This window comes from Fistularia commersonii, chromosome 16, assembly GCF_037954325.1.
Source record: "Fistularia commersonii isolate RoL2024-O1a breed Wild chromosome 16, RoL_Fcom_v1.0, whole genome shotgun sequence".
In the NCBI taxonomy this organism is placed as follows: Eukaryota; Metazoa; Chordata; class Actinopteri; order Syngnathiformes; family Fistulariidae; genus Fistularia; species Fistularia commersonii.
The window spans coordinates 11,779,569-11,801,157 of NC_141299.1; the positions used below are offsets into that span (position 1 = coordinate 11,779,569).

General features: G+C 40.7%; 1 protein-coding gene across 4 annotated transcripts; it reads right to left on the reverse strand.

Moving 5' to 3' along the window:
- ncln (nicalin) lies at window positions 1–12,238 on the reverse strand. 4 transcript variants are annotated; one of them, XM_086162263.1, is made up of 16 exons: window positions 11,973–12,238; window positions 10,925–11,115; window positions 6,675–6,819; window positions 6,148–6,242; window positions 5,922–6,002; window positions 5,684–5,787; window positions 5,032–5,120; window positions 4,679–4,818; window positions 4,349–4,527; window positions 3,907–3,994; window positions 3,780–3,818; window positions 2,685–2,848; window positions 2,546–2,599; window positions 2,311–2,389; window positions 1,689–1,752; window positions 1–1,590 (listed from the first exon to the last, which is right to left on the reverse strand). In XM_086162263.1, the coding sequence occupies exons 1-15, from the start codon at window positions 12,145–12,147 to the stop codon at window positions 1,690–1,692; spliced, it is 1,686 nt and encodes a 561-aa protein (XP_086018389.1). In that variant the 5' UTR covers window positions 12,148–12,238; the 3' UTR covers window positions 1–1,590; window position 1,689. The 4 variants fall into 4 exon arrangements, with proteins under 4 accessions (XP_086018389.1, XP_086018386.1, XP_086018387.1 ...); XM_086162260.1 differs by having other exon boundaries at window positions 4,301–4,527; XM_086162261.1 differs by having other exon boundaries at window positions 1–1,593; window positions 4,301–4,527.
- Between the last annotated feature and the right edge of the window lie 9,351 nt (window positions 12,239–21,589).

Below are 21,589 nucleotides of genomic sequence, written 5' to 3' on the forward strand. Positions count from 1 at the left end.
TTTTGTTTTGTCATTTATTTTCAATTATAGTTTATTTTCATTGCAAAGATCAAGTGTTGTGAAACAGTTTAGGCTGGAGGAGAGTTCATTCCAGTGCACAAATGAAATCCAGCCGTTTCAATAAATTAAAAAATTAATGTTCCACAAAATCTCGCTTGTGTTGCTAAATAAAACAGTTGCCATCGAGACGAGGGGGGGGAGCTGGGACACAGAAGTCATGCACGAACAATTAGAACAGAAAAACGGTAAAAAAAGACATCGTGTATCCGCAGGGTGAGAAAAGGCTTCACAAATGGATGAATTCACACAACTTCAGACAAAAATGTCTGATGTGTTTAAGATTTTCTCAAATATCCAGGTTACGTTCCAAGTATTGGTGTAAGTTTTATAGACCGCGAGGATTCACTGCTTTTATTGAGTAAAATCCCATTTCTTGGCAAAAGGGCGCATTCGACACGCTTGGACTGATAAGAAAGAGTGAAGGTGTCGCTTTATCTGGACATGATGTGTTGGACGTGGACTCTCTCACATACACGCTGATCACATTGGAATATGGAGAAGTCAGATAGGTGTACTTTGTTTTTAAGCCGCTGAGGGTTTTTATAAAAAAGACTTGTAAAAGTAAGACAACGAAGCAAAAGTTACAAAAACCAAACAGTAGAAAAATGTTAAGTGGAGGGATACATTTCTACAGCCATCTATATTCAATGGGGAGAAACTGGAGGATCACAGAAAATTCTTTGAAAATGCTTTTTTTTTTCCTTATTCAACCAAACAATTAATAAATTCTATTCCAAAGAAGATTATATCATAATGCTACTTCACATTTTATAGAAACGGGCTGTTTATTTTGTAAACAATTATGTTGGAAGGGTCCTTTTGACAATAGGTTTCTCTCCAAGCATGTTTTAATACAGTGCACACACGAACGCGAGTGTATTAAAAAGATCCTGTCGACAGATGATGTTTCCTGTGTTTACTGATCATGGAGTGTTCCTTTTGTTCTCATGGCTGCGCTTAGGTTATCTTTTTGTATTATTTAAATAATTTTGAGGCTTCGCAGTCAGAGGTTGAAATCTCCAGCCAATTGTTGTGGAGACAATTCTATTAAATGACCAAAAATAAATAGACCTCTTGGCGGTGCTAGAGGGAGGGAACCTAAGGGAACCCTTAGGGTCTTATTTTCCCTTTTGTTGTTCATCTTATATCCAGAGCCAATGAGGTGGATCAGCTTTTTTCAAAAGTACATCTGTGCATGGCCGACATAGAGAGACAGAATTATTCCGGCCAGCAGGAAACCCTTTTCAGACGTAATGTGTATTAAGACAGAGTAACAGTAATGATCGAAGAATTAACTTGAGGAGGAACGAAGAGTACAGCGACGTCACGACCTCTAACCTACACCTGAGGGACAGACACGGTTTCAATCAATCACCACGGTCAAAAGTTCCAACACCAGAAATGGTCTTTGCTTCTTTGTTCATGATAAAAGGGAGGCCAAGTGTGATTCCTGATTATTCTGGTCCGTGAGACCAGGTGGTTGGAGTTGGCAGCAACACAGGATCCGACAGTCGTTTGCAGTTTAAACACCTGCTGGTTTGAAAACCGTCATTAGTGTCAGAACATGCATTTTGGAAGGACAGAGGAAAAAACAGTGGCATCTGGCAAAAAAAAAAAAAAAGGTACACCTTAGTGGGTCTTTGTCTTGGGTTGGATGATTCTACGAACGACACTGTAGAGAACCCCAAAGTTCTGTAAGGAGAGAACAGAGGACAATATGTGACCCCTGAAACATCTGGACACACAAACACAGGCACTTTTTTTTTTTTTTTTTAAATCTACCCTTCTCTGTATTTGAAATTAACAAAATGAAACCATGCACACACGCTCTGATGAACTGCAAATATGTTGGATAAAATATGAGTGACATTAAAAACCTCATCAGATACAATTCTGCACAACTTAAGAAAAACAAGATCCGGATTTTGGATGAAGATAAAAAACAGTCCATTTCAACAACTTGTTCTAAAATGCCATTTATATAACAATAATATCTGGCAAGACAGATACCAACTAATAGTAAGAGGGCACGTTTAGTATTTTCTTCATTGTCAGATTTGTTTTGCGAGCAAGGACATGTTATATAAAGATGAAATAACAAAACAGATGATCGGATATGCATCTACTCTGTGTTTCCAGCCTTTGTGCTCTCGCAGATATGACTAACCTCCTTATTTAACTGCACTGAAGGCGCATATTCGACCGCAGACACAAATTTGGATAAATAAGGGTCATGAATCCGGTGCCTACCTGGATGGCCAGATACATCATCCCCAAATAGGCTGCGATGCAGACGGCCAGCAGCAGGTCAAAAATAGCCGGCTTCACCCTGCCAGAGACAGAACCATCATAAAAGGATTCAGAATTGGATAGCGATGGATCACATCTGTGCCATCAGTAGTAGCTGCGAGATGCAGAATTTCCACATCGGCGTGGTGAAGGCATCCCCTTTTTTCTCTGAACGGAGGGGCTGATTAAATGGTACCTGTAGGCGTTCATGGTCTGCTTGAGCTGGTCATAGAATACGAATTCTGGGTCCCTGAAGAGCAAAACATGAACAGCTGTCAAAACACAAATTCACAACCACTGATTTTTACAACTGTTGAGCAGCGATTCATCTTCACCTTTTGTCTGCTTTAACATAATGTTTCTTAACATCCTTCAGGTAGCGTCCGAGGTGATACTCCAAGGTGGACACCACACTGCTGTCTTTGTCCACCAGCTGAGCGGCACGGGGCTGGGCTGTCAGCCACTCTACCGTCGCTGATAAATGCTCCTCTTGTACCTGCTGGAGACAGTCAAAAATACCTGAAATGTTCTCATAGGGGACAATTCCTTCGGGTGAGTGTGGAGAATAACATCATGTGTCTTCTTGTAGCAACACAAGCTATCATTTTAGATACATCTGGCTTTCAGATGGGATTTGGTCGGGAGCATTTGGTGCGAAGATCCAAAAATCTTGCATTTAGTCCCGATCAAGTCTGACCCATTGATAACTTGTGGCCATCTGAAGTAACCAGATATTAATGCTGATTGATTTTACACTAGACAGCAAGTTGGCATGACTTGAGTGGGGTGCTACTATAGTAGGCAGGTCTACATACCATAATTTCTGGGCTACTGAGCACACCTGAATATAAGCCACACCAGTAAACAATAAAAAAAAAAAAAAAAACACAGGTACACATATAGGCCGCACTTGTCTATAACCCACAGGTGTCCATGTTGAAACATGAGATATTTACACAAAAACAACATTTATTTTAAACTTTTAATTAAATTCATATGGGTAGCATCCATATATACCTACTGGCAATGCTTTTTTTCCAAACAGTGCCTATAACATTGCTGATAGAAAGATTAATGACAAATAACACAAGGAAAAGTCCGTTCATCCATCCATTTTCTATTACTCCAGCTGATCGCTATCTTTGTCATCCTCCAGCGCACTAAAACCATTAAAGTTGTCTTCTTCAGTGGAGGACTTGAACAGCCTCCTTTCAAGTTAACTTCATTGGTCCGATGCGACAAGGCTAAATGTTTTGAAGCTTGTTGACCCAAAAAAATCCATAAATTAGCCGCCTCATTGTTTAAGCTTTTGAGTTCAAAGCGAGTGAAATAAATAGCGGCTTATAGTCCGGAAATTACAGTGCTTGAGTACTGCAAGAAACAGAAAGTGACATTTGCTGGAAAATTGGGGAAAAAAAAAAAAGACCTACCATTTGGTTAGTGAAGATCTGAAGTTCCCCAGGGGCCCCCTGCGCAGGAAGAAACAAGAAAATCTGTTAGTTTAGAGCATGGAAATAGGGATTTGTCTTAACGTGTGTGTGTGTGTGTGTGTGTAACCTTTTCTGTGAGGTTGTAGATGACTCTGGCCAGAGCCTCGGCCACCACCTTGGTGTTCCTGCTCAGCCTTTTCACATCTACATGAGGCCTGGAAGACACAAATGAGGGTCTGCAGCTTGAGAGAGAGCATGTCAAATGAATTTCAGATAATGGGGGTAAGTCATTTTAAACCATTGGGATGGGACATTTCCAAAGATGTTGCGTGAAGCCCCCCAACTTAGCAGAAGAACCCCAATTAAACACAAAATGACCTCATAAATCAGATACAGATAAACGGTCTATCGACAAACAGACAATCGGTAGATGGAAAATATCCGCCATTCAAGCTTCTTTCATTCTCTATAGACGAGACAAACTCTTATGGTGATTCAGAGACTTGCAGTAATGAACCCACCCAGCAGGGGGCTCTCCCGCTCCGTGGCGGGAGGAGTGGGACACTGACCGCACGTCCATGATGCTGGAGCGCTGAGCCAGCCGGTGCGACGGCAGGTGGGATAGCGTGAAGGCCGGCAGCCGGCGAATCCCAAAGCGCTCGTGCTCCCAGGCCAGCATATCGTCGGCCAGATTGATTTTCTTATGAACCATGGAGAACTTGATGTCTGGACGCTGACTTGTAACAACCTGGTCAAGGGCAGGGGGACAGAGGAGGTCTGAGACCTGGTGCAGCAGTGTTCACTCAAAAACGGTTGTTGGAAGCGCTATGGGATTGTAAACCAGTTAAGGAATCAATAAAGTATTTGTTTACATAAAAAATGGCAGCCAGGGTTCTTACCATCTCTAGCTCTTTGAGCAGCGAATACTGAGGAGTTCCTTCTTTGGGAGGTTTGGACACATGGAGGTGCAGAGAGTCTCCGTTCCCCAAAGTGTCCAAACACAACACAAAGGCTACGTTGTCTTGAAGGAGGCTGGAGTCTGTGGAAAAATAATTTCATTGATTTTTTTTTAAAGCAACAGTTTCAGGTTTAGATGTTGAGAAGAAAGCATTGCAAGTGAGGGAAAGGGACAAACATCTATGTCTGTATCTCATTAATAGAAAGACAAAATTTGTTGAAGGAGGATGGCTAAGATGTTTCCACCTCCCAGTTTAAAAAGAAAAAGCACTGCTGACAGGTGGCTGATCTCTACCTGTGTGGTCCAGATTGTCCTCTAGCCATCGTTTGGTGCCTTGGTAGTTGAACTTTCCTCCACCGGACACGAAGAAAAGCAGATTGTACCTGAAACACGCATTGCTTGAGTCAAAACAGGGACGCTGTTGACTGATCCGAACGTTGGGAAATGAGTGCTGTATTCCAATAAGGAGAATTAGCCGAACCCAATTGACAAATTGGGTGTAATTTTGGATTCTTTAACCAAAATCCATTCAATCACACAGCGCATTTGCAGTTAAGTCCATTTTCTTTGCCTTTCTGGCAGGAACTGATTCCTTCCAGTTAGAAACATTTTTATGCAAAGATGATGCTTTTATTAAGATTGTTCTGTGCAGTAAGTTTTAAAAGACAAAATTATTAGATTTGTGGGCAAATAATAATGTAATTCGTGAAAACGATATGCACCAGGACACTTTAAACTAGTTACACAACAGAAAGCTATGTTTTTTTAGACCAGATAAACCCCTGATTTTTGTGCAAAATAGTTCTACTATTTCATTGGATATCAAATGCTTGTGTATCTCCGAGTGCGACTTTCAGCACCAGTGTGATGTTGTTATTAATTTTACAGTTCAAATATGTCCTGACAGCTGTTTTTTGGCTCAGAGGAATTTGTCATCATGACTCACCCTGCGTGCGTCCTCTTGTAGGTGTAGAGTTTTGAGAAGAGACGAGCCAGCTCCAGTAACATGGACACTCCGCTACCATTGGAGTCTGCGCCATAGGATAACCACTGTACACAGGCGCACACACACACACACACACAAACGCATGCACACACCTCGGATTACGAACGGTGCATTTTTAAAAAATATTTTCACAGTGCCAGGAAACATTTTTTAAGAGATATGAGGCGAGGGAACGTACAGGGGCGATGCCGAAGGAGTCGTAATGAGCCACCACAACAATAGTTGGCAGATCCTCTCCTCCGACACCGGCTAGGCGTCCCTGGAACACAACCGTCCAATTACATTAAACCGCACAGCAGTGAAGTTATAAACAACAATGAAGTCTCGGGGAATACATTAGTCGCACTAAATTTCAGAGGACACACGAGATATATATTTAAAATGTCGACAAAGTGCAGTCTCACCTCCAAACTGGTGATGGCCCAGTCATTAATGGCTTTGCTCTGAGCTCCACTGGTGACCATCTGGAAGCCGTTTGCCGTGGCTGTGTGCAGGAGAACTGAAATACCAAACGATCACTTATTAAAATTGTAAATGTTTAACCTACACAATTGACTGGGGTATTGTATCAGCTTGTCAACCACGACGCTGGTATAATACAGTTAAAACAAAAGAATTCGTGGAGGGAGCCGACCAGGAAGTCTGCATGATATTTAGGTTAATCTGCAGAGACTGCAGTCAATTATAAATGAACCTGCAAAACGTGAATTTTTCTCTTGTTTAAGAGAACTAATCCCGGACGCACGCATATGTGCAAAATCATGTTCAATCTGTACGGTAAATCTTAGGGTGATATTCTTAGGCAGGACACAGCGTGGCTACGGGAGGAGAGACCAGAAAGGCAGATGGAACTTAGCCGAGTGATCACTGCTGCTAATTTCTCTCCGCAGAAGCGGACAGCTGGTCCAGTTTGGATAGAAGGGGTTTATACCTTCAGCTGCCGATAAGGATCCCTGGGAGGAGGAGGAAGTCAAGGTTTGGGTATAGATGGACAGCAACTCATCATCTTCCATCGCAAAGTAAACAGGGACGATAGTCTCCGTAGCCAACATCTCTGGCTCCAGCTCCATGAACTGCTATACGACAAACATACAACATGTTAAACAAGAATACATGTGATAATGTGTAGCATTTGAATCAAACAACCTCAGTTATGTTCACCTGCAGTAATAGTCCTCACCTAATAGAGCACTGATGATCATGTTGAATCTTAAAATGGTCAAGTTTGGTTGCGTCCATATGTTAAACACGGCATGATACATTTGCAAAAATGGATGAACAAAATCTGCTCACAGAATAACCTAGATTAGTAGTGTCTGCTTTCAAAAAGCATCAATGTTTGAAGTGTGCAATGATGTTCCAGCAGCAGAAATAACAGATTCCAGTGAATCACAAACTGGGTGGCGTGCCAGGCCTCAACCGAGCCCCAGTGGGCCAAGCAGGGTTTCTTTTTTTAACCACCTTCTTAAAACTAACCAGAGAACAAATGGAAAAAAAAAAAAGAACATTAATGGTTTCAAAGGGCCATTTATGTTAGCCAAGCCTCGGATTGACGAAGCACAGACCTTTAAACTTTCATCCACCACAACAACTAATTATTTTTTCTAGCAGAGGCGACAGAGCTTCTGGATTCCATCCTGAGCTGATGATCATCATAAGGAAAGAAAAGGGCTGGATGAGACAGAGCAGGTAAGTTAAGATAAATCTAAATGCTTTACTGGAGAATTGGATTTGGGTTTTGGCCTTGTCAAGCAGGGATATACCGCAATTACAATACTCTTCGTGTTTGACCTGAAGCTGCTTTTAATAGATTCACATCACATATCTTTTATGTTTGTTTTGTCGATTCTAAAACAACATCAAACAAATGTGACCAAAAGGGATTCTAAAAAGCCATCTCACAGCATGTAAAGACCCAAGCCAAATCAAGTTTTATTTAAGTAGTGCCAAATCACAACAGAGTTTGTTTCATGACACCAAACATTACAAGAGATGCCCTAGATAATCACTCACTCTTTACATGAGTGGACAGAGATAAAACAAGCAACACAGCACCAGATTAATTTAACAAGCCTTGGTGTCATTTTTTTTAATTTAATTTAATGAATGAGTTTTTATTGTTTTCACACAATTGGACCTGTTTTAAATAATTCCAACATTCAAGTTTTGTTGTAAGAATCGGCAGATATTTTAAAAGACTTTTTTTTTAATTCTTATGTAGAAAACCTTTGATATTAACTTTAACTTTTGTCATTGAAAACCGCATTCTAAGAAATGCATGCATTTCTGCCTATGCCATAAATAATTTCAAATGTCTTTCCTAATTGGGTTAAATATAACATCTGATAACTGTTTTATTTTCAAATAGCATTCGTTCTGAGTAACACCACCGAGTGTGTGTTAAAGCTTTTTGAAATATTCTGTTTTCAGACTGTCCATGGTCTCTTTGATGCTGCAAAGAGCCTATTGCTGCGATTGCTATCGAAAATGATTGCTATCATTATCCAATGGAAACTATGACAAATAAATTTTAGGCTAAAATCATATCTTGCAACATTTGGTAATGCACATCTGACTTTGTAAGCTGAGTATCCATGTTCAACTATAAATTTTAAAAAAGTTGTTTGGATGTGCTCTTATACATTCGCAGACATCAGAGTGTGAGCCAGTGGTGGTTAAAAATAGAGCCAGGTGGGTTTAAACAGAGGAGGAATCTCTGACACAACCCTAGCAACTGAAAACAGCCAGACTCACTGGCTGATGTTGAGCGAATTGCACTGAGAACCGGAGTTACATTTCTTAACATGTGATCAGAATTATGAAGACATAACTCGCAATGTTTGGGGGAAACAAACTAATGCAACTAAGTGACTAACTGATTTTGCTTTCCTCAAAGACGCCTGTTCCCATTAAGATGCGAGAGGTCTAATAAGTCACAACATGTGCAAAATACTTCATGGAGATAATCCTAAACGTCTAGAGTATTGGCGGTACTACACTGTATGGCGTAAATGAAAGGATTTGCAACAGTTATTTCAGTAAACGCACCTTTGTTTTCAGCCAAAACCTGAGTGGAATATATCTTTATAAAGTCACCTAGGTCAAAGAGAACAGTTTGTAACATTACCTAGTGATAGAAACATCACTTGCCTCTCCTTTTTCCGAACCAGCTTCTGAGTTGTTGTATAAGGCTCTTTACCTAAGTAACTGAACTAATAAAAGCCCGGGGTTGGAAAAACATGAGAGTGATTGAGAGACAGCACTGAGTACAGGGCTTGAGCCTATTCACAGTTCATCAGTGAGCAGCCCATCAATCAAGGAGGCAAAAGTGGTGCAGAGAACAGATTCAGCCATGTAAGTCATGTGAAATCAGATTGCTACACAGCACCTCATGCACTTGAGGGGCTGAAAGCAAAATGAAAATGATTAATGCACTCAACAACTGATGTCTTTGGAAAATGTTCCATCCGAGTGCCTTTACAAAAACAATAAGAGGTTGGAAATTGAACACTGACAGCCCTTGACTGGGCAAAAGAGCAGAAGTACCAAACAACCGGACTATTTCCTCTGAAATGAAAGCACCAAACTCAAGGGCAAGACAGAAGCAGATTTCCAACTCCACACACTGCTTCTGGACACTCCACATTAAATCCAAGGTTTGGAAGTTATTTATCTGTAGTTTAAAACATTGTCCAGAATCATTTCTGAGTGCCCTGAACATATGTTAAATGTTTTTCTTCACATTTCAAGTTGATACCATTTAATTTACAATTTAACATGTTAATTTTGAGGAAGCTTTCAGTAGGCAGTTTTTAAACAAAAATGGTAACTTGATAATGGCTGTCACCCTCCTTTACACACTGGAAATAGCTATCAGTTCTTAGAAGGAAAACATGTTTTTTCAAAATACAATGCTTAAACTCATTTTGAAATTATGTCTTCTTAACGTTTCCCAGCTTATTACATTCACTGTAAAAATAATGTGAAAGGTGTGTGAAATGTGAGAGAAGGTGAAAGTCAGCAAAACTAGGCAATTAATGTCACAAATGTAAGGATTATTGCTGCACACTTGATATGGATCACAGAAAGCCTAAAATTCAGAAATGAAATGTTGTTCAGAGTATCAATTGGCCTTTAGCCCAGGAGATCACGGTGCAGAATCTTATACAGTATTTTTTAACGACTATAAGGCGGACACAAAAGTCTTAGATTTTCTTCAAAATGTGCGGCGCGCCCTATAGTGCAGTGCGCCCTGTGTGTGTTGCTGTAAGGCGGACGTAGTAGAGAACACCATGAGAACGTTAAAGGGGGAAGTGTGGGCGTTGATTGTACATAAAAGTACGGGTATGTGCGTTATGTAGAGCATCGTTGTTTTAGCAACCCTGAAAACATGGCCAACAAACACATCCCGCCCAGCCACATCACTAACATGGACGAGGTGCCGCTCACTTTCGACATCCCGGTGAGTCACACTGTGGAGAAGAAGGGGACCAGCACAATAGCGATACACACAATGGGGTACGAAGTCTTCTTGGAGACCACAGTTTCTCTAAGAGTGGAAGGCAGCGCCGGGCAAGTTACGCCACAATTTGCGAATGGATTGTAGATGCTCGGGCTAACGTGTCTGCTGGGACTGTTGTTCGAGCTTTCGAAAAAGCCGGCATCATTTCCAAGGAGCCGCACGGCACGGAAAGTGACTCTGACAGTATAGAAAGTAAACCTGACATGTTTGATGGAGATTTAGCACAGCTGTTCAAATCAGAAACAGAGGATGAGGACTTTGATGGGTTTGATCGATGACAATTACCGTTAAAAAAATGTGAACACTAAACTCAGTTTTGCTCCCGCTCTATTTTTAAATACGCACACTTGTATGCTTGTGTGTGTGTTGTTGTTGTAAGGCGGACGTAGTAGAGGACATCATGAGAACGTTAAAGGGGGAAGTGTGGGCGTGGATTGTATATGAAACCCACGCCCTATAAGCAGATGCGCCTTATGTGTGTGTTAAATACAATAATGGCACACATAACTGAGACTGCGCCTTTTAGTACGGTGCGCCTTGAAAATACGGTAAATGCACTGAAAAGGTTCTGCAGGGCATCACTGCATTCCATTTGAACACACAATTAGTTCAGAGCACAGAGTTGTAAAATAGACACTTTGTAAAATGTAAGTGTTTACCTGCACTATGTCCTGAGGCATAGCTGACATGTTCTTAGGAAGGATGATGACCACAGCCCCCGCTGACTGGCGCAGAGCTTTCTGATACTTGTCATAAGAGAAGTCTGCTAAACGCATGATGACACAGCGACGACTTAGTACTTCTGCCTCCACAGTACGAGCCTCTGTGTTCAAGATGGCATTCCTGGTACCTGAGGACATCAGGCACAAGGTTCTTCAATCAAATCTCCAGGATGGAATTCTGACAAAACTTACAATACATTTGAACGCAATTGAAACTAATTCTCAGTAATCATAAACACTGGTGTTGGGATGAGGTTGAGATTTCACTTGTGGCTTTAAGTCACTGTTATAGATTGAGGTTAAGCTATATCCGAAATTGCCTTGACCCTTGGTTTCTCCCTTCAGGCCCCTTAAAACGAGTAGCTCTGTTGCAGTTAGCCTCCCACGTTTGTTGGGCCATTGGCTGTTGAATTTGATAACAATCGTATGGATTAATGGAGCACACGGTTACAACAGTCACTACGGTGACTAAGAACGGAGGAGAGGAATCAACGGTCGGAAGATTGTTCATTTCTTCAGTCTGAATGATGGGAAAGAGGCAGGTAAATTCACCTGCACTCAATAATGTCAGATGCTTTCACAATTCTGACCAGCTGTTTAAGCAGTGGTATGAATGGTCGATGCTTTCATCGCTCAACAGTAATAACGATAAAACTACCCGGTTGCTTAGCACTGTTTATGGCATGTTAATGACACAGTAACAGTGATACAATTTGAGTGATCATCTCTGGTGTAATTAATATCAGAAAAATGTGTCCTAAATAAAGGGGAGCTGTATCTTGCAAACTAGCAAGATATAAGCTACATTAGCAGCTAGCTAGTCAATGCTACCCTTCGGGCTGTCATTGAGACGCTACTTTACATGAAAATTCAAGTCAGCACGCTCCGACATCAGTTCCAGTCCGAGCTGAAGGTTGCTTACATATATACCACAATATTGGCATTTATCAGACTGTGACAATAAACTAGGAGTACAAAAAATTACCGTATGGCTGTCCTTGCAGATCGTACTGCTGCATGCGGTACACCGTGAACTCATGTGCCGCCTCGGCCGGGAGCGGTGAGACAAGAATCAGCACCGCGGGGATGAACACGATAAAGGTTAAAGGAAAAGAAGATTTAAACATGTTGTCGAACACTTCGCTTGCTTCTTCAAACATTTTGGCGTTGGTTTGTAACACACTACGGACAGGAGAATAATATTTCCAAGCCCGACTGCTCTTAGCATCTGACAGGGAGCAGCGTAGCCGGAGCTTCTGTCAGTGAATTTTGATCAGGCAAACGGATCTGTGTGATTTACAATGAGAATTACCGGTGAAAAAGAAAATTTAAAAAATGAGAATTACAAGTGACTCATTTTCTTTAATAATTTAAATAGATAATTAGCATCGTTAGTCATTGGCTTATGTTGCATTTTCTTCGGATATTTAAATTGGAAATTGACGGAGAATCGGGGTCCTTCTGGCATATTCAAGGATAGTCGTCACTTGTAGTGTAGGTCGAAAAATCTTGCTGCGGTAACTGGAGTTGGCCAGTTTGGCGAAAGTAAATGTCCTAAAAAAAGTAAATGAAGTGTCTTTGCCACGGTAAGACTGCTCATGGAGTTTCATCACCTGGGGGACTGGCAATATCCAGATATCTCACAGTCACTGGTTTTCTGAGTCTGCCTGCTTACCCGCAGTTTGAATACACTCCGCTAAATAAAGGGGTACATATCGTTCTTTCGACTTAACTTGGAATTTGATAACGAATTTAATTATTTAAATTCGAATCCCCAAACTGTTTATTAATCTTTTTTTTTTCTCAAGTCAGGCTTCTTATTTTGATCCTTTAAAACATCCGTAAACGATGGGGTTAAGATAACGAGAGATTAGCGTGCCACATAAAAAGCGGTTTCTGACCAATTTAAAAAAGACATAGATCCATCCATCCATTATTTTTTTTTAATTGTATTATCATATGCAGTTTTGCAAATCATAACTGTGATTGTAATTGTCATGACCTGACGATTTTGATCAGGCAGAAGAAAGTCAGCACTTAGTCCGCTTTAGGCGTCGAACCAGCAATCTCAATTTTAACCACTAGGGGGCGCCAGATCCCCGAAAACAACTGTTGACCAAGTCATCTGCTCTGGTCTGGAGAGCAAACACCTTCAGACCATATGGGGGAAAAAAACGTTCAGACCATATGAAATGTTTTTAAATTTCAAATTTAAGACCACCAGTCATTGTCCTTTGGAACTATAATTCTTATCTACATTATATATATACACACACTCAGTATATATATTACTATATTGTAGTGTTTTAGTCAGGGAACTGACTACCACTGACCTACATCTCTGATGGGAAATAAGTTAAATGAGACTTTGAAATGAATCAAATGTCAGCAATAAAATAAAAAAAGAGGCCCAATTGATTTAAGCCCCCCAGCCTCATAAAAATTAGTTTAGCTGGAGGACTTTATCATCAGTTGGACACCACTTTTGCTGTGATCCTAGCCTTAAAAATCAATGCAACTCCTGATGGTATTGTTGCGTTTTAGTCAAGGAAAACATCTGGTTGAAGGTAAAACGCCCGGTTAATAAGCAATAGCTGTTATTGGCCCCAGCCACTCCACAGCCTACAATAAAAGCCTGCAATACAACTAACTGTTCCCGCTTAATTCCAGGTATAAAAAAAAAAAAAAGAATTCCTTGCACCCCAAACTACACCCAAAAAATTCCCAGCAACCCCAAAATCACACAGAAAACAAGCATCAACATAAACCCCAACTTTCGCTACAATATGCATTGTGTATCAATATACATTATCTATCCATCTATCTATCTATCTATCTATCTATCTATCTATCTATCTATCTATCTATCTATCTATCTATCTATAGATATAGATATGTATGTACATATAATATAAATACATAATTCTATATGATGTTCATAAACGCAATGTCAATCTTGTAAATGCTTAATTTTACATATTTTTCATGTTATATTTCTATATCTGTATTGATTTATCACAATGTCTTTTCTCTTGTTTTTGGACTCTTTTGCATCCAGATTTGACACTTCATGCTCACAGATGGATCCCCTAAAGATGAGTGCAGGTAATAAGCTGATGTCCCCTGTTTGTTTTATGTAGTTACAGTTTCTTTTCTGTGTTAGTCTTCAGGGCATCTATCAGTCAGTGGGACATGTCACATTTTCCGCATGCCTGATAACGAAACAGTATTAGATAACAGTTGTTAATTCATCTTCGTATCAAGGGGAAAGAAAATGTATTATCTTGAGATCATTTTAATTGTCTTGAGAACATTTTAATGTGATATGTCACATTTTTCTCATGCTTGGCAAAGAAAATTAATAGATAATATTAGATGAATAAAATCTGTTAATTCATCTATGTATCGCAAGAAAACAATATGTGTTGTCTGTAATAAAATCCTCATTCATTTCTCTTTACAAACACTTATCAGTGACATAGCGAGTATCTGTGCTGCAGTTTTTCTCCTTGATATCAAAAATAATTAGAATGAAGGAAACATTATGACATGTGTATGTTAAAACATTTTTCTACTATCACATTATTATGCTCTCATGTCACTTCATTGTCAACAATAATCTCAACTTGAGTTATATGTTGGGATAAAAGGCAACCAGTACACATCCATACCAGAGCAGGAGCTGCTTTCAACCAAAAACCGATTTCCCCCTGGGTGATCAATAAAGTATTCCGATTCTGATTCGGACACAATATATTCAATACATTCTTTATGTAGTCCAGTATTACTAGTTAAATGTAACTTTCGGAATAGAAAATTCATGCTGACAAAGAAAGTAGGATTCACAGCAAGTCTGAACATTCAGTACTTCATCTACCTCTGATTAGATATGACAATAAAATCAGTGGGAGTTGCCATTTGGGTTTGATGCTAGCCTTAAATGATACAGCTAAGTTCAGCATGGTCTCTTGGTAAACTATTTTAATATTACGGAATTTTTAAATGTGTAAAAATGAATATTTCAAATGGTAGCCATATACATTTATAACTCATCACTTTCCAATACATTCAAGTATTTCTTATGATTTCTTCATGGTTATTAACATACACTCATAAAAATCAAATAATATCAAAGTGAACCTTATGTGTTGTTAAAAAAAAAAAAGTGCCACTAACCAACAGTTTCAGCAATTTCAGGACAGAATCTGGTCTGATCATGATCTTGGAGAGAAGATCATAAGATTACCCAAAAATCGATTTCTTTTCCTGACCCGACAAGGCCTTTTGATGTTTTATATCATAAAAAGAAACAGTAATAAAAATTAAAAGCCCAGGTCCATTTGGGAAGAGCTGAAAATCATATTCTCTCCCTCCTCCCATGTCTCTCTCTGTCCTGGGGCTGCTCTGCTAAGTGGGAGATTAATGCTGATATGATGTCCTTCTATCCCACTTAATGGACCTTGGCGTCATTGTTTCCTGCAGTATGAGTAATCCCTGCTCAAGCTGGTGAGAGGGTCAGCACCAGCAAACAAAGCACAAAACCAATTTGATGTGGACGTTAAGCCTGTCAATTGTAATCATTTCACTTTACCGGGGAATGATCCTTCGGAGATCCCCCCGGATGACCCTTCGAACTCGCAGTTACCGCCAAGAACGAATGTGCGGTGGAAGGAAGTGATATTCTCGCACACAGGCATGTAGGAGTCCACTTACATCAGTCTTAATTCCTCAAAAGTCATATATGCTCTTGTGAAAACCACATATTACCACACAAGTTTCACTTGAATGTCATGCACAATTGTGCATTCTTGCCAGACATATCGACGCACACCGGACTTGACTTTGCTTAAAAAAAAAAAAAGATAGGATACATGGATGTGAATGCAGACACATACAATGTATGAGCTGTTCAGTGTCCTCATTTCTTTCCTGGGAATGTCCTGATTCAGGCCAGTCTTTTCTTCTGACCCTTGGCCACTGAAAAACACTTTCTCTGTGCGACCACACAAAAGGTGCAGTCAATGTGTGCGGGGGTAAGTACCGTGGATTAACAAGAGATTAACTTCGTAGTAGTAAGCAATTTCTGTGTAGCATGCCTATGTAAATGCGCCCCCACCTCATTGCCCCTGTGAAATTCTCAGTGGATGCTGTCATTTTCTCACTGTGGTTACAGGTTGCTCAAACACTGGCCACACTTAAGTGTTTAAACCACTCAATGACAAGTTAGGAGACCCAAAAATACCAATGATGTACTGCTCTGGGGCCTGTGAACTGCGTTCGGACACCACAATCAGCACACAGTGGCAGCGACTGTAAGACCCGTCGCCAAACTGCTGTCTGTAACGCAAGCACTTGCTGAAAGAGATGCAAGAGAGAATTGGTGGACAGAAGAGAGCATGGTCATGACCTGAGAGTGAACCCAGTTGACTATTTTATCAGCTGCTGCTCAGCATTAAATTGCCTTATTTAGTCATTATTTACACACAAAGAAAGGGTGGGTGATTTTTTTTTTTTTTGTTGTAGTTCACAAAACACTACTGAATTGCACTTTTTGTGAGTCGCTTTGGATAAAAGCTTCTGCCAAATTACTGTAATGTAATGTAACCACTGGAGGGTTATTGATATAGCCAACCGACTCCACATTTTAGCAGAAATGCCAACTACAGGTTATTTGGATAAGTGCACCTATGCAGATACCATGCCCACGCCGATCTTGTGTGACCACGTTAGCAGTGTGCCTTAAAAATAGTGTTCAAATTTCACATGTCAGGATTTTTGGAGACTTGAAAATCCAGAAATGCTTTTGGTTGAGCTATTTCTTTTAAAGCGGCATGAGATCCTGCTGTATTTTTTCTTTTATGAGACCCCTTTTGAATATGTTCACGGTGCACACACTGGCCACAGAATTACAGAGAATTATAAGCCAACATAATGCATTTCTCATATGAGTGCAATTGCCACTTATCATTGGTATTAATAGGGATAATACTGCCATGCTTCCTGTTTTATTGCATGTCTGTATTCACTTGAACTCTCACTTTTTTAAAATGGAGATTATTAAAATTCAGAAGAAACAGTCACACACATACTAACTTATTGGTTGTATTAGATTGCTAGCACATACAAATCCAGTAACAGCAGAACCCAGAAACCATTTGTGATGAAAGAAGCTATGAATATGGACAGGGGTTGATTATTGATGGACACAACTGCTGTCCTTTCAAAGTAGAATTAAGCAATTTTAATATATTAAAGTGGAAATAAACCTTTCGTTTCCAATATGTAAATTGTAAACTGAAGTTTTGGCATGCTTAGCTGCCTAATCTCAATTTGAATGATGTATAGTGGCAAGGAGTTGAATTTACAAGGTTATTTAGGATCTCACTTATTCTAAATTGTCATTTTTTTCGATAATTTTGATAAAAATTCATGCACATATCAGGTAAAAGAAAAAAAGGAATATGTCAATCTGAAAAGAAGCAAAAAATCTTCGAACCAAAGTCCAATACGCTGTGCGGTCAAATGCCTGATATCTGGACAACAGATTATGGCATGCGAGTGCACGCGCACACACACACAAACACAGGCACGCACACTAAAAGGAAATCTCTTTTTTTCTGCGTCGCATTTCATGAATTCTTAGATGACGGTGAAACCGGAGAAACGTATCTTAGGGTCTGAACTGAACATGGTTGTTGCGCACGACCTGGTAATGATGCGTCTGGTGCGTGTGCGGAGATGGGATTTCTGCTCCTCAATACAAAATATAGTCGATCCTTTCCTTTCCTCTCCTCCTAATTTACAGTGATTTGTGGCCACGGGCCTTGTAGAGGCAATATTTCTCTGGCTTCTTTACATACCAAGCAATTGATTTACCAATCACTTTCATTACGGCCAGTGGAAATAAGACAAAGAAAAAGGGAGGAGATAGCGTATGACAGCTGAACTGCCGTGAGGCTATTTGGTTGCGTGGGGCAACAGTCAGATAATGGATGACGAGGCCTCTTGGAGCCAGCCGTTCCATTAGGTTTTGTTAATGCGGTCATAGGAGGTTGGCGTGGCTCATCCGCCTTCAAATCCACTTTCAAAGACACTCACTCATTATGGCCAGTGTATTTGACCCCGCTCTCCCTCTCTCTCTCTCTCTCTCTCTCTCTCATACTTTTGTTTTCTCCATCTTATTTTGTGTTAGCATCCATATGATCTTCCCCACCCCTTTTATGCATGCACTTTCCACAGGACTTATTTTTCACTTTTTTTTTTTTTTTTTTTTTTTTACAATTCTTTGAAGGCATTGAGCTCATGTATTTCTTAGAGGAGTAAGTGTTTTCCATTGTTTCACTGCAGCCGTTGCGCAAAAAGTCATTGGTACATACTGTGTCCCGAGTTACACGAGAGGTAGAGTCGCACTGCAATGCGAAACCTATTTTTAAATGCATTATAAGTCAGTGTTGCATGTGTGGCAAAAACCGGGAACTTGAATCTGGTGAAAGCGCAGACAGTGTCAGGAATGTGTGAACTTTACATCAAGTGGGCGGAACAGACAGAAAATCATGAATGGGGATGTTTGTCTGCATGTATGCAATCATGCAGTTCATTGCCATCTATCTATCTGTCTATCTGTCTATGTTTGTCTATCTAGTCAGATGCCAAATTCCTGACCATGTTCTTGTTATTTATTTCATTCAGTTTTCATTTTATAATTTTTTTCCCACTGTACACTGATGACAATTTCTCCTGTATTTTTGAGAAAACTGAATAAACTGAAATACAAATGTTTTGGCTAGAAAGCTTGTACGAAAAGAAAAAAAAAGAGGAAGTGCACTTGGATTGAATAATAACAGCAAGATGGGGAGCAATAAAACCAAAACAATGAACTCAAAGATAGGAAACATTTTGTTGAGAAGAAGGGAAATGTAGGAAAGAGAACTGAAATATTGCGTGATTCTCATGAAAAAAGGGGTAGAAAAGATACCGTGCTGAATTCATCAATCTGAACATGTGGTTTATTTGATTTAAAAATCATTAAGGTTTATCCCGCTAATGTGATTTATTAATGCAAACATTGTGTCATTTACAGATTGTAAAGTCCTCAGGGTTAAACTGTTTTGTGAATTGACATTTACTCGACTTAAATGTTAAAAATTGACCTTTGGGTGTATATCTATGTTTTGTAGCAACAGTTTATCCCAAAAGTTTCCACATCACTCCAAAAGTGATGTTTACACTTTGAGTCAACGCTGGCTCTGACCTTCTGCATGTCGTTCCTTCGCCAACTTGTGTTTTTACATCCACACGAAAGTGACCGTGATTTCCCCCTGGATCGAGGAGGCTTTTGGTTCCTCATCTTCACCTCCCCGTCTTGTTGTCCTCTGCCAGTTCATCACAATGGGTGTCTGTGCCTGCTCGGCTCCCTTTGACCTTCTCACTCACCCAGGCATGCTCGCTGTCTCTCCACTTGTCGAGCGTGAAGTTTCCTCCCTGCCGGCATAATAAATACAAAAACAAATTGCAGCAGGTTAGAAGTATGCAGCGTGGGCAGGAGCTGTTAATGTAATGAACTTCGCTTCATGGAAATACAAGGCAATTAAACTCCCACCGTGCCTCCCTCTGGCCCTGGCAGGCAGACTGAAGGGGGTTGTTAGGGACCCTGGCGGGAGAGAGAGAAAGGGAGCAAAGGGGGAGAGAGAGAGAAATGGGGAATTGACAGAGAGAATAGAGGCATTTAGCAAGGCCACAGGAGTGGGAAGTATGCACACTGATTGGGCTTAAATGCCAATTTGTCATGAGGCGGCCACGTCCAGAGGTCACGGCGGGCCGTTTGGAGCACTGTCCGACTATTGCTCACCCTCCGACTGTTTGTTTTTGTTGTTTGCCAGCCTGATTGGCCTGATTGCCGACTGATTGTTAGACGCGTTCATGTCGGATCAGGGCAGGTTTCAGTGTTGTGTGCGTGTGAGTGATCGTTTATTTAGACCACATCTACCAGATCATTATTATTACTCCGGGAGGCAAACAGAAATGTCAGCCGAAAAGGTCTCCCCATGGTAACAGAAGAAGAAAAAATATTTACTGTGCTATTTCCCCATCACCTTTTTTTTTTTGCCAGATCACAAAGATACATGCAAATACAACAAATTTATGACCTTCAGTGGCAGTTTGAGACGTTAACATCATGTCTTACTTTCGTTGGGTTAAATGAAGCAGGTCTCAAGAACTATGAATATAAATCACAACTTGAGAGCTAACAACTGGACATCATAGTCAGAAAATAAAAAAATGATGAATGTTGAAGTGCGTACCGGTCTGATTATATTAGAAAACCACTTGATAGCTTTGTTGCTGCTTTCAAGCCTGAAAGGAAAGCCTCTCCTGCAGTTACTCGCCTGCACTTACAGCAGTTAGCGAGCCACTCAGCTTTACAGAATCCCGCTAAACCAGAGGAAACGCAGCTCCCGTCTGTCAAGAAATGAGATTTAATTGTCGATCGCGGCTTTGGTGACTGGATTTTTCGACTGACCCTTCCAACAAGCAGCAGATTCGACCGCCATCCTTAGTCTGTTTGCTAACAGGGTGTCTCGAGCTTTCTCTTTGGCGGCGAATCCATGTTCATGACGATAATATGTATAGAGTTAACGGTTAATATGCTTTTTTTTTCATCCAGAACTGCTAAGAAAGATTCAAAGGCAATCAGTAAAAGAGTGTAGCATTGCTCTCCGCAGGCAGCAGAACCTGGGTAAGAAGCCAGACACAACCATGTGATCTGATCCTGCCAGGGAGGCCCGATCCCCAGGCTTTGGCCACATCTGGTTTGTACCTGCTTGTGCGGGAGTAATGATGATTCTGAGCAGAGTGCTGGGGGCTTCCTTGCCTGCCATTCATTCACCCCGATGGAGGGCAACCCCCTCTCCCCCGCCCTCCCCCGAGCTATTTGGTCTCTCATTCTATATTACTGTTTTTTGTTTATTTTCTCCTCATGTCAGATTCATTGTTTGTTATGAATATAAATATTGGCAGGCATTTGCCAGATGCATGAAATGAGGGGAAGAAATGATTGAAATTCTAGCGAAACTCCAGGAAGTAATCTGGACTTGGGTCGTGCAGGAGAGCAGGGATGGACTCGTTTGCTTCTTTGCACTAGAATGGTGCGCAATGAGGCCTCCTTACCGTGTGGCTCCGCCCTGTTTTTATTCCATGTACGTGCACGAGCACGGCTTATCAATTTAGATACTTAGGAGATATCAGCATGAAGCGTTAACTGGATCCCGCCATAGAAACACAAACCAGCTGTGCTGCTGACTCTCATAAAGCCGACTGACCTCCTCAACAAAACTTCAAGATCATGGAGAGGCTCTCCGGGTTGAGGGAGCTCAACGTCTCCCTGCTTTGAAGCTACCAGGAAGCTCTTCTCTTGCTCAGCACAGATAACACTCAGGTCTTAACCCACAACTCTGGTCCATCTGCTCGTTCCACACAGGAAATGAAGGAAAGTGTGAAGGTCAGGCAGTAGAGAAAAAAATGATGCTCGCGCTAAATGTAATTCAGCCGGATAGATTTTCAAATTACATTAATGTGAACTTTAGGCGAATCAAGGAATGTGTT